Source organism: Gossypium hirsutum, chromosome D05 (assembly GCF_007990345.1).
Source record: "Gossypium hirsutum isolate 1008001.06 chromosome D05, Gossypium_hirsutum_v2.1, whole genome shotgun sequence".
Lineage (NCBI taxonomy): Eukaryota > Viridiplantae > Streptophyta > Magnoliopsida > Malvales > Malvaceae > Gossypium > Gossypium hirsutum.
The window spans coordinates 12,654,680-12,678,843 of NC_053441.1; the positions used below are offsets into that span (position 1 = coordinate 12,654,680).

Genomic DNA, 24,164 nt, shown 5'->3' on the forward strand with positions numbered 1-24,164 from the left:
AAATTGGGGGGTGATTAACAAAGTGGCGTCGATATTACATAAGCAGATCACATGCTACCCATTTCCCAAAATATGCTGCTCTCTTGTTTGATACCATTTTTAACCCTTAAACAACTTGGTTTTTAATTAGACGCAGACATCTGTCCGACCAAAAAACGAAAATAAATCAGACATCTGATAAAAATGATCTTTTTTCACTAATATTTATTTTTCACAACACTTGAACCCCTTATGGCGGGAAGTTTAACTGCTTTTAACTGGAACAAACCGGCCTGATCCTTCCTTTTATTTTTTTAACCGTCGAAAAGGGACAAAAGCACAAAATCACCACCCGCAAAATCTTCTTGTCATAATTTCCTTTTGTTTTGTTTTGTTTTGCTTTTTTTAATTTTTGCTGTTTCTTTCTTCTATGGCTGTCCTTCCGTTATCTTCTATTTTTTATGGTTTATTGCAAGAATGTCAGTGAGGCTTTATAGCTCGATCTCCATTAATCTTTTCCATGTCAAGAACAAGCTTGGACTATCTTTGAAGAGATGGCTTCTTCTTTACAAAATTTGCTTAAAGAAGAAGGGTTTGAGAGAGGGAAGGAAATCAGTCTTAGAAACCCAAGTAGTGCAAAGCCAGATGAGTCGGTAGCGCTGCCTATATACATCTGCCATGCCCGAAAAAGCTTAGGGAAACCCAAGCACGACGCTGAGGAGTCTGTTACTCGAAATGGGTCCTCAGTGTTTTCATCTAGAAGGGTGTCGAATTCGGATAGATCGAAACCCAAATCATCGACAAACGACGGTACGCCAAGGAGAGATGAGCCTGCAATCGATGACGTTGCCATTAGAGCAGTGATATCCATACTTGGTGGCTACACTGGTAAGTACATTAAAGATGAGAGTTTTCGTGGAATGGTCAAAGGAAAATGCAGCTCCTGCTTAACGAGGAGAAAAACCGGTTCCGATGATGGGGTTTTTGAGAATATGAAACTTGGTATTGAGAGCATTGACAGCTTAGTACAAAATCCGGGGAACAAAAAGGAACTTAGAATGAAAGCTTTGAGGAATTCGATTGAGCTTTTGAGCATTGTTGCTTCCTTGAATTCTAAGAAAACAAGGAATGGTTCAACTTGCGGAGTTCCCAATTCTCATCTCTCGGCATGTGCTCAGCTGTACTTATCTATAGTTTACAAGCTCGAGAAGAATCATAGGATTTCGGCTAGGCATTTGCTTCAAGTTTTTTGTGATTCGGCTTTCCTAGCGAGAACCCACTTGCTTCCTGATCTATGGGAGCATCTTTTCCTTCCCCATCTTCTTCACCTTAAGGTTTGGTACCACAAAGAGCTTGAACTTCTCTCCAACTTGGATTATGGTGAGAAAGAGAAGAGAATGAAAGTTTTGTGCAAGCTCTACAATGATCAAATGGATATAGGGACAGCTAAGTTCGCCATGTACTATAAAGAGTGGCTTAAAATTGGGGCTAAAGCCCCTGCTGTTCCCACAGTGCCTTTGCCATCGAGTCCCAGTTTTAGATCATCAAGAAGGCGATCATCTGATTCTTTTGCTTCGCGTTCTTCAATCAACAAAAACTTGTAAGCTATTAGCTTAGATAATTTTAATCATTCAAGAGTTTTATCATCATTAACCATGTTGATTTTCTAACTTGTTTCTTGATTTGCCATGATGTTTGAAAGGTATCGAACTGTGTTTGGCACGACAACTGAGTTGCAATCCATTGAGCTTGACCATCGAATCAGAGCATCAATGGACATATGTCACCTCCAGGCAGAAGAAAACGAATGCACCGATGAAGAAAACTACAATGGTTGCAATTATGTTCATGTGGGTAGATTCTGTCTCTTTCTGAAAATTACAGTTCTTTGCTTTCAGATATCGTTAGATTGAGAGTATCATTTATGTTTCTGAACCTGACAGAACATGACAAAGACACGTAGAAGTTCATCAAGCCAGATTTATCGAACTCCGAGAACTGACTTATTGCCGGAAACACGTAAATCAGACCATTTTCGGCTGTTTACCTGCCAGAGTGGGCCAACAGAATGCTTGGTAAACGGAAAAAATGTTGTCAGACATAGTTCAATGAGAAGGAAGGACAATGTTCATCTTCCTTTGAGTGATCTAAGTAGATCCATTGCTACTATTTGCTCCTCGGACAATCTAACTGAGTGTGAAATTGAAGTCCGGTTATTGACCAAAGCATGGTTGGAATCACATGGTGGTCCTGCCATTGAAGCTGCAATAGCGAAGGCACCCGTTATCGAGGGAATCCTCGAGGTATTGTTTGCTTCCAGTGATGATGAAATTCTAGAACTAGCAATATCGATTTTAGCAGAATTTGTAGCCAGAAGTGAGGTGAATAGGCAGATAATACTTAACTCAGATCCTCATCTTGAGATCTTCTTAAGACTGTTAAGAAATAGTAGTCTATTTTTAAAAGCAGCTGTGCTGCTTTACTTGATAAAGCCAAAGGCAAAACAGATGATATCAACGGACTGGGTTCCGCTAGTTCTTCGAGTTTTAGAGTTCGGTGAGCAGTTGCAGACTCTATTTACAGTAAGGTGTAGTCCTCAAGTAGCAGCATTTTACGTCCTTGACCAACTATTAACTGGTTTTAATGAAGATAGGAACTTAGAGAATGCAAGTCAAGTGGTTTCTCTTGGAGGATTGAACCTTCTGATAAGAAATGTTGAGATGGGAGGTGTTCTTGAAAGGAACAATGCTGCCATGATCATAGCCTGCTGCATTCGAGCCGATGGGAGTTGTCGGAACTACGTAGCTGATAAAATAAACAAGGCATCTCTACTTGAACTTATTGTTGGGAATCATAAGGATTCTAATGGATCTGTTATTGCCTTACTAACTGAGCTACTCTGCCTAAACAGGTAGCTAATCCTTTATGATTAACTATGATTTTTGTTAGTAGTTCCAGAGGTCAAATACATATCCTGATGATATATGGTATCTTAACAGAAGAACACAGATTACCGAATTCTTGAACGATCTACTCAATGGATGGGGTGGCTTGAATACCATGCACATCTTAATGGTATACCTGCAGAAAGCTCAACCTGAAGAACGCCCCCTGGTTGCAGCCATCTTATTGCAGCTTGACCTTCTGGTAATTAATTTCCTTGCCATTCAAAGCATGATACACCAAGAAGTCCAAGCCTCATGCTTATCAAATAGTATCCATCAGATATTCATCCCATCTTGTTCCATTTACTTTAGTTTATTCAGAAGCCAAATCATCTTGTTGTACCAATTATGCAATGTTTTGATACAGAAATCATGGATTACAGTCATTTTGCAGGGAGATCCTTTGAGGTACAGTGTTTACAGAGAAGAAGCAGTTGAGGCCATTGTAGAAGCTTTAGATTGTGAAAAGTGTAATGACAGGATTCAAGAACAAGCCGCCAGAGCTCTTATGATGTTGGGAGGCTGTTTTTCTTACGTGGGAGAGGCAACAACAGAAAACTGGCTTTTGGAACAAGCAGGCTTTCATGAAACCTTGGGGGAATCGTTCCATGGAAAGGAAATAGTTGACGAAATCTTGGTAAGCTTGTCAATTATGGAATGTCCATTATAGTTGCTTCACATCAAGTTTTAATAATGCTCTTCTCTAATCCATGCTTTCTAATGTTTTGTTCCCTTTTATTACTATAACCACTAGCATGAAGAGAAGGAAGCAATAAAAAATTGGCAGAGAAAAGCAGCAATCTCTTTGCTAAACAGTGGCAACAAGAAATTCTTGGCCGCTCTTTCAAATTCCATGGCCAATGGCATTCCTAGTTTAGCACGAGCTAGCCTCTTAACAGTTACCTGGATGAGCAGCTTTCTCCATTCAGTTCGAGATAAAGATTTCCAGTCCATGGCATGTTCAGTACTCGTGCCTCGGTTACTTGAATCCTCAAATTACAGTAGAGCAGTTGAGGAAACGGTGCTTGCTTCTATCTCATTGCAGCAGCTCATAAATGGTTCAGGTATCGTAAACTTTCAGACACTTTCAAAGCTAACCCCTCGGCAGTTATTCAATTCTTTATCTTCCTTGCCTCTTGTTATCCTCAATGTTACACAGTAATATAAATTCCGACGAAGATCATTATGATAAACTTCTGGCAAGGCATAATCTGTAAATATTACATGCAAGCAGAAAATGGGATCTCAATCCATTTTCCTATCTGTTTAATTTCAGTCTTTTAATCTTTGCTAGAATATGCCTCTATTATTTCCTCGTTGGATGCGACATAGATAAATCCTCTTGGCAATCATTGTCCACATGGATAGCTTATGAGCTTATTCGACCATCACCAAGCACTGCGAGGCATCAGTGGCCATAGCTGGAAGCCTGGAAGATCTGGCCATGCCAGTTAAAGAAATGCAGGAACTCATTTGAAGTCTTGATTGTAAAAGGTGACTATCAGAGGGTCTGGTTAACCACCCTGACCAAAAGAGAAGATTAAATTGTAGTTCTTTCAACTTCCTTTCCATCTTGAGAGTGTCTGTAAATGATGTAACATACAGCACATTTAACATATAGCGATTTAGAGAGATGTGAAATGTCAAATCTACAAAGATGGTTTCCCCCAATACAGCATGGAGCATTGCAAAACATGATGACCTATATGATTCAAAATTTAATCATAAGTAGACCCTAAATAACATATAAGTATCCAATGGCTCCAGGTTCCAAGAAATGGAAAATTTGAACCAGACCTTAATTTTTGGTTTGGTTTGTCTTTTCACTGAGTTTATCAGCTTTCAATTTCAGCAATGGTAAAAACCACTGAATTCTATGATGCACTAAAGAAAAGACATGTATAAAAATCTGAGTCTGCAATAAGACTGGCTTTTGTCTCCAAGTACTGACCAGTTGCATTAGTTTTTTCATTAATGTTCAGACATTCGTTGGTTAAAGATTAGGGTTTAGGAGTACTTTCCCTACTTTCTCAAACATACATCAGTTGTCACCATCCTATCTCCACGGAATGTCACAGGTTTTGTCTGATTAGCTATGAATGACACTAGGATTTCACGGTCCAGCTGTTTTACCTCAAAATCTTTAAAAATAACTTGCTCACTTATGTCATGGCACGTGGCTGGCAGGCAGTGGATGTCTGAATTCCATAGACATCACATAAATCCAAAAAAATGAGTTTTGTGGTGGTGTCTTCTAGTGGGAAAAAAAGGGGAAGGTCCTTGCAGTGAATAATAAAATGGCAGCAGCAGCAGCAGCAGCAACTAGAAGAAAACCTGCCCCAGCAGCTCTGCCAGTCGAATTGACCCAGCCTCACATGACTTATTCTAAATGGTCGCAAAACAATAATGTGAGATTTAAACTCGAAGGCATCCAAGTAATGGGGTCACTCACTGGTGAATAGTTCTAGCAAGTTGACAATTGCCAGACGCCAAATTCAAAGTTCAATCACTAATTCCTAGTAGATGAATCTTAGCTCAGATCTAAGAAATGGCAGGCACCCAATGGTACGGTTCGTTTCTAGGTAAAGGGGACGGATGGAAATAGCATCTTTTAACCATGTGAGCTCAAGCTTTCAGCAACTAAACATCAAGAACAACAGCCTCAACTTTGCTCATAATCTAGAATATCTTTTACTAAACTCATCTAAGGGGAGTTCATGAAAATGTGGTGCATTCTCATTTCTTACATAGAATTGCAGTTCATAGGATTGGGGTTTCCTCAACTTATTTTAATTGATTATCTTCAAGTTAGAAGAAAACCAGAACAGTTTTAAATCTAATAATGTTCAGAAAATCACTGATCTTATACAGAAAATTTATGAAAACTCTTAACATATTCATTTCATTTCACGTCTTTTGCTTTTACCTGTGTACTGCAGAAATTTCCATCCAAACCACAGAAACTTGTCTTTTAGTTAAGTTTTGATTATATAGGATTTCAAGAGAGTAAATGGATTTGAAAGGACAAGAGAGAGAGAGAGAAAGTTTTAAGTAACTGCTGGTTAAATCAAATGGTTTTAACATCTTTTAATGCAATGTAGTGAACATATGTAATTGAAGAAGCAAAACTGATGAGTCTCATCAGCTTCTTCCTACTAATACAGGCAAAAGGTCTTTTAAGATTCCTTTGTTTTCCATCATCAATGTCGCCATCCCTATATAAGCCACAACAATTCCCAGTCTTTTTCCTCATCTTATCATCAATCTATTTCTACCCCAATTACTTGTCTATATCTCTAAGAAATGGGTTCCACGTTCAGGGTCTTCTTTTTTGCATTGCTGTTGCTATCGAGCTTGCTTTTCATGGCTAAGGCAAGGCCGTTGGACCTCCCTAAGACAACAACAAGCGATCTGTTGGCTCGATTGAAACTGGATGAGGAATCACCCGACTGCTGGAGCTCATTGATTCAGCTTCAATCATGCACTGGAGAGCTTATTATGTTCTTCCTGAATGGTGAGACCGAAATAGGGAAAAGCTGTTGCCTAGCGATTCGTACTATAAGCCACCTATGCTGGTCGACCATGATCGATGCATTAGGCTTTACTGCTGAAGAGTCCCACGTTATTGAAGGTTACTGCGACCATGAAGATGATCGATCACCGCCATCCATCGCCCTTACTGATGAAATTGGTTCCTCGAACTTATTTAATCCCTAAGCTGATCATCTGTTATCTAATAATGAAATAACATGAAGATTATTAATTTCTTCATTGCGTATTTCAATGTTTGCATTTTGTTACAATTATGAATGAAATCATATATATATTTAATATAACATAATCCATAAAAAAATTAAATATAAAATTAATCCATGTTTTAAGACAAGTAAAATTATAAATAGATTAAAATTTTAAATTTTTATTTACATATTAAAACATAATATAAATAAAACTTATGAAAATACATATGAGGACAAGGATGACAATTGTATGTTGGTTGGATTTTTTTCAAGGTATTGCGTATAACTTTATACAAAGCATAATAAATTATATTAAGATACATATAATAATTTTATTTATATTTTAAATTGTAAATATTTAATTTTTAAATTTAAATTTATGAAAAAAAAATTCCCTTTCTAACTTTTTAACCATTATTTATGGATTACTTTTATCTTTTAAGGTATCATGTATTTGTACATACCTATAATCTTTTAATTTCTTTATCATATTTTATGTATATATAAATAAATCTTAATTTTTACCATAAATAAATAAATTTTAATATAAAATAATTTAATATATTTTAATTAATACATCCAATTAATCTGTACATACATAAAACTCTTAATATAAATACGATTAAAAGATTAAGAAAATTAAAAAGAAAAAAAAGGGAAAACAAAGAAGGCTTCCAAAGCCCATAAAATATAATGTGAAGCCCTGTATGGTCTGAGATTCATGGCCCATTTGAATAGGGGTTTTTTGCCCAGTCATTTCAACAATGTACATACTTATAAAATTTGGTCATTTTGTTGTGAGGAAGAGGAGAATTGCAAATAACAGAAGCTTAACTTTGAAGAAAGTTTAAACCTTTTCAATTTATGGATTCCTTAGAAATTCTTGGTTTTTCAACGAAGAAGGTACTTTTTCGTTGAGCATGTAAAAGTTTCGATTTTGAGTGGCAGTATCTATCTCTATCAGTTCGGTAAAATGGGTCAATGAACCGATATTTTTCCAACATTCATCTTTTTATCTGGGTATGCTTGTATTTGTTAGTTCAAAACTTCGGTAAGGAAAATCTCGAACACACAATCGAAACTCGAACAGAAAAAGAAGAAATAGGACAGGCTCCAAAGCGTTAATCAAGCCACTATCTTTAAGGTTATATTCGCTCCCACCTACTTTCGGTGTGCAAATGAGTTCTAAACAAATTAAACTCAATCTATTTGTGTTTTGCACTGAGCAATGTATAACAAAAAAACTCAATTTCTACAAATGATTTCTGCAGTAATACTTTATAGAATAATCTAATAATACTAGAAAATGAAGGAAGGAAAGAAAGAATATTAGAATTTGTTGATATGATTTTCAAATGAAATCTCATTCCTATTTATAGTTATTCATTTAATTTTGTAACTATTCAAATAATATTTTTTGAATAGTTATAATTCTTTTTTTAAAAAAATAAAATCATATAACTTTTGACCAATGACCAAAAGATTTATCTTTTGATTAATTACACCCATTCATTATAGTTATTAAAATACTATAAATAGTTGCTGGATATGAAGCATTTTTTTCAGTGGCTTCACTGAGTTTTGCTACTAAGTTAGAAGTCAAAAGACCATCCTGCATAAGGTACCTTGCTTCTGCAAATTGAATAGTTGTTTCAATGCTTTTTTACTGTTTTCTTTTATCCTAGGAACTAAGAATTCATGGTTGTTTGGATAGTGGAATAGTATTTAAATTGTTTTATCACCATCTAACACCATTGGTTCCTATTGGATTAATTGTTGTAATATGGGACATGTTGCACATAATACACTTTTGTACTAACGGAGAGCTTTCAATGTTGGTAAAATTAATCCAACAACCATGAATTAATCCAATATTACAACAACCATGAATTTTTTGGTAATTCATCTTTTAAAACCTTCATTTTGTAAAATTCTGTTAATTCTCCCAGTGTGCTTCATCGGTCATTCGCGTGTCTGTAAAACTTGAATTCCACCCTTCTTTCTTTGTTCTTGTGAGATCAATAATTTTTTGGGGGGGCAATTCTCTATTAATACATCCACAGCATGAATTATTCAGTGAGATTTCGTTTTGTGTCTATCGAGAATGCTGTGTTTCTTATATGTATGTCCATCTTTCATCAAGGTTTGACTTCAATATTCTGAACTTCACAGCATAGGCATGTGTATATTAACCAACCTTTCGTGACCTTTAATTTAAGTCTAGCCGTGGGGATATAACCTGGAGCTTGGCATGTCCTCAGGTGAAAAGGATGGTGAAATTAAAGGTGGCATTGTATTTATTTAAGCATACTGACCTACATTTGCTCCTCTCTGGAACTCTATTCCTCAACTTGAACAAGAATTAATTAATAAAGGAAGACTATGCCAGCGTTCCGCTTAGATGAAAATGCAAGCCAGACTTTTATGCCTTTATCGTTGCACATGTTCCACCATTTGTATAATCCACCCACAAGTCCGGATCAAGTTACATAAAGTAAACCCAAGAACCACGATGTATTAAAAGGTGTGTTTAGCTTCATCCAAAGATCATGGGAATTTCCCTATCTAAGCACACAGCATTGTGTATCACGAGTTCGCAGGGTTATAGTTGAGTATTGAAATATAGGAATAACTTGTTTGTTGCCTTTCCTTTAGCAAATGATTCCTTTCTATTAGGGAAAGGAGGGGGGGGGTTACCATACAGAATGTCCCCTACAATAATACTATAAATGAATAGTAATATTATTTTACTCTTTTGTATGGCTAAAATCAGGCAATTGCTTCAATTGTTGAATCAAATCTTAGCAAAGATAAATATGAATGGTATTTGGTAGTAATTTTCCTTTTTGAGTCGAAGAAAAGGGTGATTATATAATTATTTCATAGTCAACAATCTCTGACCTAATGAGAAAAGTATTGTGTTGTATGGCATAAAAGTTTTGATTGAGGCTCCGTTTGTTTCACTGAAAATGGTTTCCGGAAAATGATTTCTAGAAAATGACTTACTTTTCTGGAAAAGCTAATATTTTCTGGTGTTTGGATGAATCTGTGTAGAATATTTTCTTTTGTTTGGCAGATTTTAAAAATATTTCATAAAAGTCGTTTTCAATTAAAGGAACATACATTTGAGATTTTTTTTTATTTTTTCATTGTTTAATTGAGTTTATTTTATATTTGTAATTTTATATTTTACATTGTTTTTACATATATTAAAAATATTTTATTAAATTTAGGTTCATTGCAACGATTATTTTTTAGTTGCATGACTACCAACTGAGTATTTTTTTATTTTAAAATGTGACATTAACAAAATTGACAAAAAAAACTAACAATATGTCAGCAGTTGGACTTGATTTTCAAATCTGAAAAGTAGAGGGACTAAATTCTTGACAATAAAATTACAGAAACTAAATTGCAAATTTGTAAAGAGTATATAGACTTATGACATATTTTAACATTTATACAACAAAATATTTATTATTAATATATTTATAATTATAATAAATATTTAGTATTAAAATATTAATATTGATATTTTCAATAATATATGAATAATATTATTTAAAATTATTATTTTTAAAATTTACTATTAAAATAAAATTTAAATATTAAATAATTTATTAAAAATAATTAATTATATTAATTATATTAATAATTTATTATATGACTAAATATAAATAATTAAATACGTATGTTTAATAATATTAAAAAATATAATATTTTATATTAATATTTTAAATATTTTTAAAAATAAAAATAAATTTTATTATCAATATAATAATATTAATTTTGATTTAAGTTAATTTTTATATAAAAGTAAAATTATCTATTGATAAGCTCTTTTTCAAAAAATGACTTACGCTTTTCAAAAGAGTAAGTCTTATTTTCCGTTGACCTATAAGTCATTTTCCGTTGACCAAGTTGTTTTCTGTGAAACAAACACAGAAAAATATAAAAAATATTTTCCGTAAAACCTTTTACATATAAACAAACGGACCCTGAATCTCTAAACCTTTGCTCCCTATCATTAAAAAATATTCCATAAATATGCCCAAAACTAATCTATAATGACAAATTGTTCACTTGTATAAAAAAATTACAAGGATTATGGGCAAATTACCAAGGGACTGGTGTGAATTCTGAGTCATGTTACATGTGAAATGGCATATTTGGGAGGAAAAGAGCAAAGATTCTACAGCCAAAAAGGAAATTTTGAAGGGGGGGGTTTAAAAGCTGCCATAGGAGCTAAAAGGGAGCCCCCACCAAACATCCAATTTCGGGCATTTAATTTGGCCAACGCCTAGAAATGTGAGCCAAGTTTTGGTTTGAAGGTACAGTTTCACTTTAGTTTTTGGGACATGCCCCTGCCTTGCCTAACAAAAAGACCTATAAGACTTTACCAAGCCCAATAAAGAAAAAGGCACATGGAGCAGAGCGAGATTCGGATGTGTCAGTTTTCATCCGGAAAATACTCTACAAGTGTGCTCCCATGTATTGACAACATCCCAAAAAAGACACCTCTCGCATGCGACACGGACACCCATCGTTTTCATCTCTAAACTTTCTTCTTCTACATTCTTTAACGCTTCAGACTCCCCAATTTCACAACCTCAATGGTCCACCACCCTCCACACTGCTTCTCATCTCAGCAAAGAATAGATGACCAAAACCTGTTTTTCATTTTCTTTTTAATCTAACATCTCTTAAAACATTAATGTAAACTATCTTATAAATACTGAAAGTTTTCGCTGAATAATGGAAAGCCAATAGAAATATGTTTAAAATAAATGAATTTTGGGTTGTAAATAATAGACATATGTAATAACAAAAAGGTCCTACCTACCTTCCTTCCTTCCAGCCCACGTTTTTGACTTTAGATTATGGATCATGAGTTGCCATACCATTTAAACTAACAAATAATTATTACAATGTAATATGCTAATATTCCTTTTACCTATATTTTGTAATGTATTAGTTGTTTAGAATGATTTATCTATTGGAGGTTACCAACTATAATGAAACTACGAGAATAAAAGAAATTACATTCAAATTGAAATCAACTATATTTGTGATTAAACCAATTTTTATTCGAGATTTATAACGATTAATTCATACATTTATCTTTAACCAATTGATTTTGGAAGTCAAATTAGTTTTGTTACACAGAAAGACATAGTTTCGAATACGCTGAAGTACATTATTTTTTATAATATCGAAACTTATAATTCCCATATTTTATTTCCAACTCAGAACTCACTAGAATGTACAGACAAAACCAGGCCCCGGATCCCAACTGTCAACAGATACCACTGGCCAACAAAATTGGTGAAATTTCTTTTTTTTTTTTATGCATATAGGGTAGGCACACATTATGGACCAGATATTAATTGATTTTCATACATAGGCTAAAAGAGACGAAGGAAGCGTTGTTTGTTTGTGATGTAGTTTTCTTTTTTTGGCTTTTATTTTGTGATGAGACGGTTAAAGTGCATTTATCAAATCATATAATTTTTTCCCCACCCTGATCTCTTCTGACTGCTTTGCACTTTTGCTTGTTTGTTTGCTATTTTCACACAATTATCCATCCAACATTTGTATTATATTATACTCTATTTCGTGGATTCCTACCTGTTATATTATATTTCGTCGATTCCTACTCTCTTTGTTTTTTATTATTGAAAAATAAGAAGGAAAAAAGGACACGTTTTTTCAATCACTTGTTCATGTTGTCATGACGGTGATGGGCCGTCTCGCTTTTGGTTCATGAGAATTCAGTGTTTTGTGGGTTCTTTCTCATTCGTGATCATCACATGTAAATTCCTTTTGTTTAGGATTGTTTCCTTTTCCTTCTTGGGGTTTTTTACTCCTTTGGTCACCATATTTTGATTTCTGCAGAATTCAAAGCAGGGTAAGAACTTTTACTCAATAACATCATCTTCTGGACTGTCTCTTGGGTTTCTTTTGTTAAATTTGTTAGGCTTAAAAAGAGATGCTTCATTGGTCTTTTGAATTGTTGTCGTATGGTATCACGAGGGATTAATCTTGGCTTTACATTTCTCATCCAAGTTTTTTACTTTTCTTCTTCTCCTCCTTCCTAGTGTTGAATTGAGTTTGCTTTAGACTTATGAATCAAGAATGCAATTTTTATCATTTTTTGTCAAGCTTAAATGGATACTAACGATGAATTCTTTTCTGAATTGTGTAGATTCTAAACTCAAAGCGACATATTTGGTGTCTTCTCAACTCTATATACCATCAATTCCCAAGGTTATTGTGATTGTAGGACTTGGTATGTTCTAAATCTGTTCTTGAATTCTTCTATGGACCTTTTTCAATGAGTTGGGTTATGATAGGGCTGTAAGTTTGTGAATTTCAAATGGACTTGTCCTCTAAAAGTAAGCTTTCGAGGTTAATCGGCTGCCAGTTGACTTCTCTAACTTACATATGTCTTGCACTGGTCACCATGGTTCTGTTTCTCAGAGCTGTGTTGCTCCATTCATTTTCTGGCTATGGTGTGATTGAATGGAACAACCTGGACTTGATTCTAAGCCACTCTTTGTTGTTAAACTCCCATGATGAAGGGATTCGTAGGGACAAGTATTTGGAGGTTCCTCAAATTGTTTGGGGACTAAATAACCAGAAGATAGCATTTGCAAGAGCTTGTTTGACTGCTAGAATGCTGAACCGAACTCTTTTGATGCCTAGCTTAAGTGCTTCACTTTTCTATAAGGAAATTGACCGCTTGCAGCCTATTTCCTTCGATAAAGTCTTCCAATTCGATAAGTTCAATTCACTTTGTAAGGGGTTCGTGCAATTGGGTCGTTACTCGGATCTTATGAATCAGACTGGAATATATGATCTCCAAAAGGGGAGTGGAAGAAAGTGGACAGTTGAGAGAGACATGGAGCACTTGAAGCAAAGCAGCAGGGGTCATGTTGATGAGCATGAAGTGATTAGAATTGTAGGAAAGAATCCATTTCTTTGGCATGATCATTGGCCTGTCGAGGACTATGCAAGGGTCTTTGAGTGCTTAGTTTTGGTTGATGAGATATCGAAGGAAGCAGATAAAGTTGTGTCCAAGATTAGGCAGATAGGAAAAAAGCATAGGAGCAAAACCGAGATGATACAAAGCGATTTCGATGCCAACACAGAGAGTTCTTCAACGGCAACAGCCCCTTACATTGCAGTCCATATGAGGGTAGAAATAGACTGGATGATTCACTGTAAGAAGTTAGAGCAACGATCAGGCGTAAACCAAATATGTAGTAGCAAACAAGAAATCATAGAAAGAGTGGGGAACATTGTCAGCTCAGAATCTCCCACTGTTGTGTATCTTGCTGTTGCCGATAGTCTCCTCAATGATTCTTCAATATTGAGTGGTTGGAAGAAAGGGTTGCTTCCTTTTGAGAAGAAGAAATTAGGTGTTGATGGGATTTACAAGAAGCATCCATATCTAATTCAGTCGGCAATCGACTATGAGGTGTGCTCGAGGGCCGATATTTTTGTTGGCAACAGTTTTTCCACATTTTCTAGCCTCGTAGTTCTTGAGAGAACACAAAAGATGAAGAGAATGGGCATCACAAGGTCATGCGACATCGATGTTAGGTGGCCGTCTTATGCGTACAACATATTAGGGGAATCAAACGGTCCTCAGAAATGGATGACTAACATGTCTGATTCAACTCTCCAAGCAATTAGTTATGGTTCTAATGCAATCACATGTTGAAAGTTTATGGCATACAATTTTCTACTGCAGTTCGCCATGTTGATGATGCTCGTATATACACTGTAAAGAGAAGCAGGTGAAGAGGCGTATCTTGATACAGCTGAATACTGAAATAGGGTACAGTTTTCGTTTTTGTAATTTTGGTGTCTGATATATCTTATTGTTTACAGAGAACGTATTTATTATGTTGAAGCCATTGTCCATAGATTTATTATCTTTCTTTTTCAGCTAAATATCCTCATAAAACTTTATTTGGTTACCTGTTCTTGGTTTGTGTTTACAAATGAAAAAATAGTCTTTAAAGCTTTCACCAATTCCTGTTGTAAGGTTACTTGCAAACTAATCTTGTTTTATTTGGTTTCCTGCTTTGCCAACCTGAATATTGTCACTGAATTAAACGAGAATTATGATGATTTTGGTGATCATTTGCTTTAGTTATTAATCCACTTTGTTGTTACCGCCATTCAAGGATAGGAACAGAGTGGAAAAGGTAAAGTGAAGGACCACACGTTGTTGCCACTTGCCTCCATTACAATCAAAGAATTATATTTTTGCTTACTTTTTTCCATCGTGTAGGTCCAACATTGGCCAAGACGGTCCATCTTTTCGGGCTCAATAATCCAGTTATGAATTATGATTAAAACAAGAATTTTCATGCTTTCTATCAAAATATATTATTATGTCCTTTTTTTTTTCTTTTGCCGAATATCAGTCTCTTTACAACACTTTCTTGCTGTCTTGTGTTATATTTTAATAGCAATAATAGCAGGCTAATTTTCTCTTGTTTTCCCATTTGTCAAAGAGGGGTCTGGTCATCGATTTCCGTGTATATATTTTACAGTTCGTGAAATCAGAATTGGAGAGAAACTGAGAAAAAAGGGTGTCAAAAATTTTACCTAGATTGGATCCTCCGTCTTAATCACTCTCCTCATTTTGGGGGCTAACATAGTGTAATATCTGTTTGTCAATGTAGTTTCATGGGCCATTAACATACTCAAGTGAAGTTCATTCGTGCCCAGCTGTAACAAGAACAAGAAAAAATAATTTGTAACATTTAAATATGGGTGGCCGGTGGCATATCTTAGTAGAATTTGGCTTTCGAGCAACATGGTACCATGGTTTTTCTACGTCAAGTGTGGTGAATACTTTGAAATGCGAGGACATGGTTTTGGGGTTCAAAGTATGAAGGCTATCCATACGGAGAGCTGCTCAAAATGAAAATGCACGAGTAGCCACAGATTAGAAAGCCGTATTATGTAAAAGCCAACAGAAAACAAAGGCTTGTTGTCTGAGAAGCTCTCTTGTGTTGCTTGCTAAATGAGACCTGGGGGACTTAAAAATTGAACTCTTATTAGTAAGCCTATGGACAGCTAGCTTTGCTAAAATGATCACTGGATCAGGCGGCTGCCGATAGGGGTAAGGGAGCAATTGAAACAAAGTCATGCTAAAACCAACATAGCCATTCATATCACAGTTAACTTTTCCATCTCTTGAACTTGAAGACTAAACTGAAATTTTTTTAAGTGGGCAACAATAACCATTAACGGCCTCAGAGAAACCAAAAAGATTGAAAAGATGATTTGTTTCATTAACTTTTTTCAATCTGGTGACATCAATAAGTGTTTACCCTATTATCTTTCTTTTTCTTTCAGGTAGAAAGCAACTAACATGCACAGAATCTTTGCTTCAGCTCTTATGCAACAAGAACCACATAGGAATTTGTGTAAATGAAAATGGAGCCAATAGAGTGAGAAACTCTTGAGCTCTATTGTAAACCTTGTTGGACTGATAAGCAACTTATTACCTAACATTGGAATCATCTACACAGCTTCATTGGATATAGTCTTCGTAGTAGTTGTCACTTATTACAGAGACAAATCTCTCGAGCCAAGGAAGCTGACGGAGGTCCTTCATGGCATCCACATATGAATCCGTACAGCGGGGTGGTGATTGATATGGATGATGCTCACTAAGACTGAAACCCCCAGCAAGGAACCTTTGGATTAGTGCCAGCTGTGATCTTTCTTGGTCTGAGTATGCATCCATGAGCATAGGGAGTGAATTGAAAGTCTCCCAAGCCCATTGTTCCGATTCTTGGACAGAATGGGTGGCCAAGCCTTCAGAGTTGTCTTCATCCCAAAAGGCGCATTGACAGGTCTGCTGGCTGTCCCTGTACTCGGCACCACAAGAATAACAGAACTCGTGCCCACACCTGAAAAGGAGACATGAAGCATATTGAACATCAAACCAATGTAAAAATGAAGTCATATATGCCTCAATTGCACGTGTGAACAAAACATACAAATACACTTCTTCACACATAGACAAACAAGAACCGGACAAAACCATGCCAAACTGTATAATCAAAGGAAATCAAGTTGGCTAAGTCATGGATGATTTGGTCATATCATGGGGCCAAAGAACGGTCCAAACATACACAACAAAGTTTTTAAGTCCAAACATCAGTGGACCCTTCCAACATAAAAGGTCTCTCTTGCCACCTGATCATGTCAGAGCTCCAACCAAGTTCCCATAAATATAATCTAATCAAAGGGAGGTGTGCATACGATAAGATCAATGCTGTCACAAAAAAAAGAACAACACTACAATTCCAAAATGGTACAAGCTGCATGGCCTGTGACTAGGTTCAGGTGCAGCAATTAGTTGCCAAGTAGCAAGCAAGAAATTGCAACCAATATAATGATTAAAAGCAAGAAGGTTGGCATCAAAGTATTCCAACAACTAATAGTAAGACCACAAGAAGATGGACTTACCAGCATGTCATGTGATAACAACCTTGAGCAAGTTCAATCATCCTACGGCACTGCTGGCATCGTCTCCACCTCTTGTTTTGTGCCAAGCGATGCAAGGTGATGTCTGCAGCATCTCTTTCCTCAAGTGGGAGGTTCTGATACATTTCACAACTCATTGATGAATGCCACGAAACTCCACATTCCACGCATATAAACCTTTGACAAACAGGGCACTCAACACAGCTATTGTCTGATTGACTAGATGAACTTGCCCTAGTTGATAAGCATTCACGAGGATCAAGCAAGACAGAACAATTTGGATAAGGACAGTATATTCCATCTGAGTGAAGAACATTTGCTTCTGCTTGTGCTCTTTCTAAAGACTCATAGGAAGCAAGAGGAAGAAATGATCTACACTCAGCAGTGGAGATGTAATATTTGCATTGTGACTGAGGGCACCTGATTGGAACTTTGGACGACTGCAGTTTACCATCTACATGAGTTCTCATACAATGGGAACAGAATCTATGGGAACACTTCATGGTGATCATCATCAATGATGGCTTGTCCTCAAAGCAAATAGAACAATATTGAAGTGATTTATCACCCTTGGCAGGAGAAGAAACAACTCCTATTGCTACTTGGGCTAGCTGCAATGGCCTCAAAAGATCGGTGCTTGGAACAAGTTTCAGGACAAACTCTTCCAAATTACGGGAATGTTCCATGACTCTTTCCCTTAACGCCATCAAAAGTGGATTATCAAGGTTCTCCTCACATGTAATCTGCCAGAAATTCATGTCAGTAAGCTAATTCAAGGTATAACATAAAAGCTATTCAGGGTTACAATAAAGATTATAAACTTCAGACTTTCTGTCTATAAAATAATCATTAAGGATTTTTTTCCCCTCCAGTGATTCATCATAAGCAACTACTAATTCTTTTTTTTCTTAAGTTCTATGATTTCAGAGATAACCAAAACTTTTCAGCATTAAGCCATAAATGATTGGACACACAGTTTGCATTTAGCTGATTATAACATTAAACAGATAACGGTTACAAGGGTGATACTAGCACTAGCTTTGAAGACTTCAAAACTCAAGCTACCAAATTTTCAGCATACTAGAAAGCTGAAAGTTCCAAGTATCATATCAGGAGCCATATTAGCAAAATCATTTAACTCCAGAAGTTTTCTTTAAAGGAAAAAAACAGATACAATGTGAACCTGCAGCTGTTCAAATAAAGGAAAAGAAGCTTTTGTATAGTGTGGCCAGACAAAAAAAAATGGAAGTTCATATTATAGGAAAACTTTCTGATATCATATGATGAAAGTAACTTCTTAAATGCTTGATACCAAAAGAACATTACAAGGATGCCAAATTGCCAATCATAACTGACCTGATCATGTAGCAATGCGGAATCAGTAAAAGCATATACTCGGCGAATTTTGTTCTGCATAGCCTCTGTCAAACCATCCATTAAGGCTAAATAATCAGCCACAGATTCCTCAACATAAAAGTCAAGCTTTTTCTGCACTTGAATAACAGGGCTACTGGCTGATCTCTCCATGACCACCCCAATTCCTGAAAACCCAGAACTAGAGTCCCCAGTTTCAGCTAAAGAGATGCCCTTGAAGAACATCTTCACTGAAAATTCATCAAGCTCTTTCTTTTCTTCCTCTTTCGCCACCTCTTCATTGTCCTTCCATACCTCATCATCTTCACAACAGCTCTGAAAGTCTTCCTCATCTTCTTCGGCCCTAACTCCCCTAACTAAGGATACAGAGATATCATCCGGTAAAACTTCTTGATCCTCCATTTTTCCAAGACCAACTCCTCCAAATATTTGAAACAATCTCCGCTGCTCTTTATACTTCAAGTAATTATCAATATCCAAACCTAAGCCCAACCATTAAGGTTCAAAAAGGAAAAATGCATCTCAATTTACAAGTCATTAAGAAAAGAAAAGAAAAGGAGTGATCTTTTCTAGCTCATTTTTCGAGAACAAAATCCAAAGAAGCCATTAAAGAAATTGACCAAGAACCCAGATTTTATCACCAAAATCCAGCTGAAACCACAAAAGGAAATCCACAAACAAAAAGTTCACCTTCAAGTTCCTGATTCCAAATCAGAATCTAAAAAATACCCATCAACAGATCAATTCAAAGCTCCAAGCTCTGACCAAAATAATTAAAATTTGGCACTTCAGAAAGAATCAACATCAATAATCCATTAACCCCAGAACTGAAAAAAAAAGGTTAAACCTACTTTAAAATGAACCCCTTCATTATTTTCCACAAAACTACAGAAAATATATTATACAAAATAAAGAAATAAATAAAAGTGGATTATCAACCAAATGAAGTGAAACTTCCATACCATGTCTTGGAACTTTGTATGGAAGGGGAATTTATGGCTGTCATGTGAAAGAGTATTATTAAAAACCCTAATCTCTGACAAGCAAAGGAAAAAAACAATATAATAAAAAAAGATTCATTTTTAGCAAATGAAACCCTAAACGGGAGAGAATTAAACTAAAAAAAAAGGTACTCAAACAAACGGAAAAAAAAAAGGAGTTACCTTTGGGACAGAAGATCAAAGCTTTGGTATAGAGTAGATAGAATCATCTCTCTGTGTGTTCTTTTCCTTCTTTGTTCTCTCAAATCTGTTTTTAGCTTAGTTTTCTTTTTCCTTTTGTTTTTCTATATTTTATATTATACCGTAAATTAAGATTAAGGATCATTATTTGGAAAGAAAAAGAAGGAAAAAAAAACCAATTATTTGCTGTTTGTTTCATGGCGTAAGAGAAAAGGAAGGACCTTTATTTTTTGAGGGTTTTTTTTTTTTTAGCTTTGCTGACATTCTTTTATTCTTTTTTACTTAGATACAGATTAGCTTTTACAGTTCCCAATAGTGTCACATGACAATGTTCAAATTTACTCTCTTGATTAAAATTTGCTAAAACCTTAGCGCAAATTGAGTTATATGATTATTGTTTCTTGCTGTTATAGATAATTTAAGCTTCGTCTTATCGTTAATTGTTATTTTTTTACCAAAGGGAATAGAAAATCTGGGTATGGTTGAAATTTGCATTAAAAATAAGAAATCATGTTGTCTCAATTTTTTAATGGTTTTCAGCATTTGTAAAATGAGTAATGGTTGTGTACAATTTTATCTCAATCTTGATTTTGGTGGTGTAAAGAAAAACAATTCAGTACTAATATGTTTTCTTTAGGCATTTTTAAAAGAAAGGATGAAAATTGAAATATGAAAACAAGAATTTCAACCTTTTATCATCGCAAGTCTAATTCAATCCACCTAATAAAACTAAAGGGTTTTGTCATTTTATCGTAGAATAAAAAAAATAAAAGAACTATTGGATAATGCAATAAACAAGTAAGATTCTTTCAACCAGAAAGATAAAACATAGGCTTAAGAAATCAATGCACATGGGGTTTTGTCTGGTTTATGAGAAAAATATGCGACTGTTTTGACATTTTCAACCCCCTAGGCCATAATATAATATTTTATTTATCTTTTCTAGGAATAAAATAAACCTGCAAAAGTGGAACTGAAGCAGGTTGAAAAATGACACCATCATTTTATTATCTGGTAATCCGCGTCTGATTATTTTACTATTTTTTATTAAATATTGTAAATTCCTAAATACAAATATTATAAATCAAATGATTGTTTGACCAAATTGCAGTTGATCTGTGAATAAAACAAGCTTGCAGACCAGACGGGTTGTGTTGCGTTGATCGTGGGTTGGGGAATTGATTCCGTTCCGGAATGATCAACCACGTAAATTTGATCGAGTTATTCTTTGGATATTAGGAGTTTTCTAATATCTTTACAGTTTTTTTTTAATTTTGTGTCATTAGAGTTTTTTTCGGATTATTCTATTCAACTATTATCAATATACGAGAAGACTGATTCACTTTAAATGCTACGATGTCTTGTTTCATATTCTTTGTTTTCTTTATTTATTTTCTTTTAATGTTTATTTTAATTTTATGTTCTATCGATATTTAAGCTTCTTTTGTTTTCTGTAAATGAACCCCTACTTTACATTTAAACTCAATTTTGATGCTTTAATGGGTTTACACTCCACGGTAAGTACTGTGGTGGTATGCTATGATTAAAATAATTGTAGCGATACACAACTCTTTCGCTTTAACTAAGTTGGTTAAGGTTCTAAAAGTAATTACTGTTGTTCCAATAGGGTCGGAAGCGTGTAAATTATTGTACTAAAAAATCACACAAAGTTCAATTCCCAGGGAAGAGAGGTGGATCACATGGATCTCTTAAATACCAAGTCTTTCCTTAGTCAGAATATCCCTTCTATAGTAATTTAATAGCACAATTAAATACTACTATTATACCCTCAAATATTGAAAGAAAAATAGGACAAGAAAGAACACAAGAGTTTTAACGAGGTTCGGTAAATTATACCTACGTCCTCGGGCACTAACACCAGATGATAACTTTACTATCTTCACAATATTACAAACAAATAGAATTCCTTGAGAATTCTCAAATGGGAGAAGAGAGAAAACTAAGAGAGAAAGATTGGTTGGGATGATTGAAATGAGAAATGAGAAGGCCTATTTATAGTTGAGGTTCAAGGACCAAACAATAAATAGCCCATTATCTCAAGGACAAAAAAAAATTATCCCTTGCCACTTTTCCAAAGTTGGTGGTTGTCATTATTGATTGTCTCCCATTAATGTTAATGGCAACCATTATTAATTGTCTTCCATTAATGTTAACAATCTCCACCTTGAAGATTTGATTAGGATAATCACATCTTCACACACTTCCTTCAACTCCCCAAATTCGATAAAGCTATCTTTTGTAGTGCCTACAAATGCGCTCTCAAGCACCATACACCTGAAGGTGCTCAAATTCTCAGGATGTTAATCAAGTTCAAACAATGATTAAACTTGATTGTTGTTACCACCTTGGTCATCATATCTGCGGGATTATCTGCTGTCGGAATCTTCTGAAGTAGAATTTTTCCTTTTTCAAAGACTTCCCGCACAAAGTGATATCTTACGTCGATATGCTTGGTTCTTGAATGATAGACTTGATTTTTCGCTAAATGAATAGCGCTCTGACTGTCACAATATAAACTTATGTGACTTTGAACAACTCCTAAGTCTTTCAACAATCCATTAAGCCAAATAGCCTCCTTAACAGCTTCTGTAACTGCCATATATTCTGCCTCTATAGTAGACACAGCTACTGTAGACTGTAAGGTAGACTTCCAACTCACTGGGGCTTTCGCAAGAGTAAACAGATACCCCGTAGTTGAACGACGTTTATCTAAATCACCAGCAAAGTCGGAATCAACATATCCAACTACAAACTGACCAAGTGCTTCATCCTGTTCAAAAATTAAACCAACATCTACAGTTTTTCGAAGATACCGTAGAATCCATTTCACAGCTTGCCAATGTCCTTTTCCAGGATCATGCATATACCTGCTCACAACTCCAACAGCTTGTGAAATGTCAGGCCTCGTACACACCATCGCATACATCAAACTCCCAACTGCATTAGCATATGGGACTTTCGCCATATATTCTCTTTCTTCTTCAGTTTTCGGAGATAATTGAGCACTAAGTTTCAAATGAGAAGCAAGTGGGGTACTTACATGTTTTGTGTTTTCATTTACACCAAAACGTTGTAATACCTTTTTCAGATATTGCTTCTGATTTAAACAGAGCTTGCCTCTCGGTCTATCTCTACTTATCTCCATGCCGAGAATCTTCTTGGCCTCACCTAGATCTTTCATCTCGAACTCTTGATTCAACTGAGCCTTCAGCTTATCTATCTCATTTTGGCTCTTCGAAGCGATTAACATATCATCAACATACAAGAGTAGATAAATGAAAGATCCGTCATGCAGCTTCTGCAAATATACACAATTGTCATATTTGCTTCTTGTGTACTTCTGCCTTCTCATAAAGCTATCAAATCGCTTGTACCACTGCCTCGGGATTGCTTCAATCCATATAGCGATTTGTTCAGCTTACAAACCCAATTTCTACCACCAGCATCTGTGTATCCTTTGGGCTGAGTCATATAGATCTCCTCTTCTAACTCACCATGCAAGAAAGCCGTCTTAACATCAAGTTGAGCTAGCTCCAAATTCAACTGTGCTACCAAGGCCAACAAAATTCTAATGGAGGAATGCTTCACAATAGGGGAAAATACATCATTGTAGTCAATTTCCTCCTTCTGAGCGTAGCCTTTAGCTACCAATCTTGCCTTGTAGCGAATATCCTTCTTGCTAGGAGATCCATCTTTCTTTGCGAATACCCACTTGCATCCGATTGCCCTTTTACCTTTCGGTAATTGCGCCAACTCCCAAGTATTGTTCTTCCGGAGAGACTGCATTTCTTCATCCATGGCGCTTTTCCATTTATCACTTTCTAAGCTTTGCATTGCTTCTTGATAAGTGATAGGAATATCATCAACAATGGGAAGGGCGTAGGCCACCATATCAGTAAATCGAGCAGGTTTACGAATTTCTCTCCGTGGCCTTGCAACTGCAACTGGTTCTGGTATACTTAGTGGTTCTTGGGTCAGAACCTCTTCAACCTCTAATTCTTCCATTGTGGCTGGAGAATTAGACTTATTAACTGGGCAAATCCCCATCTGCTCAAACTCCACCTGTTTTGGAGTACACTCCACCTGCTGTGGAGTATTGCTCGTCTGAATATCTTTATCTGCTACCTTTTTTCAATGTGGCAGATTCATCAAATGTAACATCTCTGCTACAGATCATTTTCTTTGTGCTTAAGCACCAAAGACGAAATCCCTTCACTCCAGAAGTGATTCCCATAAAGAGAGCTTTCTTTGCCCTCGGATCTAACTTTGACTCCTTCACATGGTAATATGCAGTGGTTCCAAACACATGTAAGGAATCATAATCTGTAGCCGATTTTCCAGACCATACCTCCATAGGAGTTTTTCTTTCTAATGCAAATGATGGCAAACGATTAACAAGATGGCCA

General features: G+C 35.6%; 4 protein-coding genes and 1 long non-coding RNA gene across 21 annotated transcripts; 4 read left to right on the plus strand and 1 right to left on the minus strand.

Moving 5' to 3' along the window:
- Window positions 1–331: 331 nt before the first annotated feature.
- Window positions 332–4,595, plus strand: LOC107906005 (putative E3 ubiquitin-protein ligase LIN-1). 3 transcript variants are annotated; one of them, XM_016832829.2, is made up of 7 exons: window positions 332–1,579; window positions 1,682–1,829; window positions 1,923–2,890; window positions 2,979–3,126; window positions 3,319–3,561; window positions 3,679–3,988; window positions 4,219–4,595. In XM_016832829.2, exons 1-7 carry the CDS (start codon window positions 534–536, stop codon window positions 4,254–4,256), a joined length of 2,901 nt encoding a protein of 966 aa, XP_016688318.1. In that variant the 5' UTR covers window positions 332–533; the 3' UTR covers window positions 4,257–4,595. The 3 variants fall into 3 exon arrangements, 2 of the variants coding, with proteins under 2 accessions (XP_016688318.1, XP_016688317.1); XR_005913906.1 differs by lacking the exon at window positions 4,219–4,595 and having other exon boundaries at window positions 3,308–3,561; window positions 3,679–3,712; XM_016832828.2 differs by having other exon boundaries at window positions 3,679–4,595.
- A 983-nt stretch (window positions 4,596–5,578) lies between these two features.
- Window positions 5,579–6,690, plus strand: LOC107903208 (egg cell-secreted protein 1.1). The gene has a single exon (XM_016829250.2). It carries the CDS (start codon window positions 6,228–6,230, stop codon window positions 6,639–6,641), a length of 414 nt encoding a protein of 137 aa, XP_016684739.1. The 5' UTR covers window positions 5,579–6,227; the 3' UTR covers window positions 6,642–6,690.
- A 5,415-nt stretch (window positions 6,691–12,105) lies between these two features.
- LOC107906004 (O-fucosyltransferase 23) lies at window positions 12,106–14,704 on the plus strand. Its single transcript, XM_016832827.2, has 2 exons — window positions 12,106–12,572; window positions 12,870–14,704. The coding sequence occupies exon 2, from the start codon at window positions 13,041–13,043 to the stop codon at window positions 14,388–14,390; it is 1,350 nt and encodes a 449-aa protein (XP_016688316.2). The 5' UTR covers window positions 12,106–12,572; window positions 12,870–13,040; the 3' UTR covers window positions 14,391–14,704.
- A 1,251-nt stretch (window positions 14,705–15,955) lies between these two features.
- LOC107906003 (E3 ubiquitin-protein ligase RNF216) lies at window positions 15,956–19,970 on the minus strand. Of its 15 annotated transcripts, none has more exons than XM_016832824.2 (6): window positions 19,720–19,945; window positions 19,519–19,555; window positions 19,247–19,316; window positions 18,539–19,038; window positions 17,165–17,925; window positions 15,956–16,602 (listed from the first exon to the last, which is right to left on the minus strand). In XM_016832824.2, the coding sequence occupies exons 4-6, from the start codon at window positions 18,956–18,958 to the stop codon at window positions 16,221–16,223; spliced, it is 1,563 nt and encodes a 520-aa protein (XP_016688313.2). In that variant the 5' UTR covers window positions 18,959–19,038; window positions 19,247–19,316; window positions 19,519–19,555; window positions 19,720–19,945; the 3' UTR covers window positions 15,956–16,220. The 15 variants fall into 15 exon arrangements, with proteins under 15 accessions (XP_016688313.2, XP_040949747.1, XP_016688308.2 ...); XM_041093813.1 differs by having other exon boundaries at window positions 19,247–19,383; XM_016832819.2 differs by having other exon boundaries at window positions 19,519–19,592.
- A 738-nt stretch (window positions 19,971–20,708) lies between these two features.
- LOC121217723 (uncharacterized) lies at window positions 20,709–21,086 on the plus strand. The gene is made up of 2 exons (XR_005913907.1): window positions 20,709–20,751; window positions 20,849–21,086. It is a non-coding gene; the product is annotated as an uncharacterized lncRNA (long non-coding RNA).
- The last annotated feature ends 3,078 nt before the right edge of the window (window positions 21,087–24,164 follow it).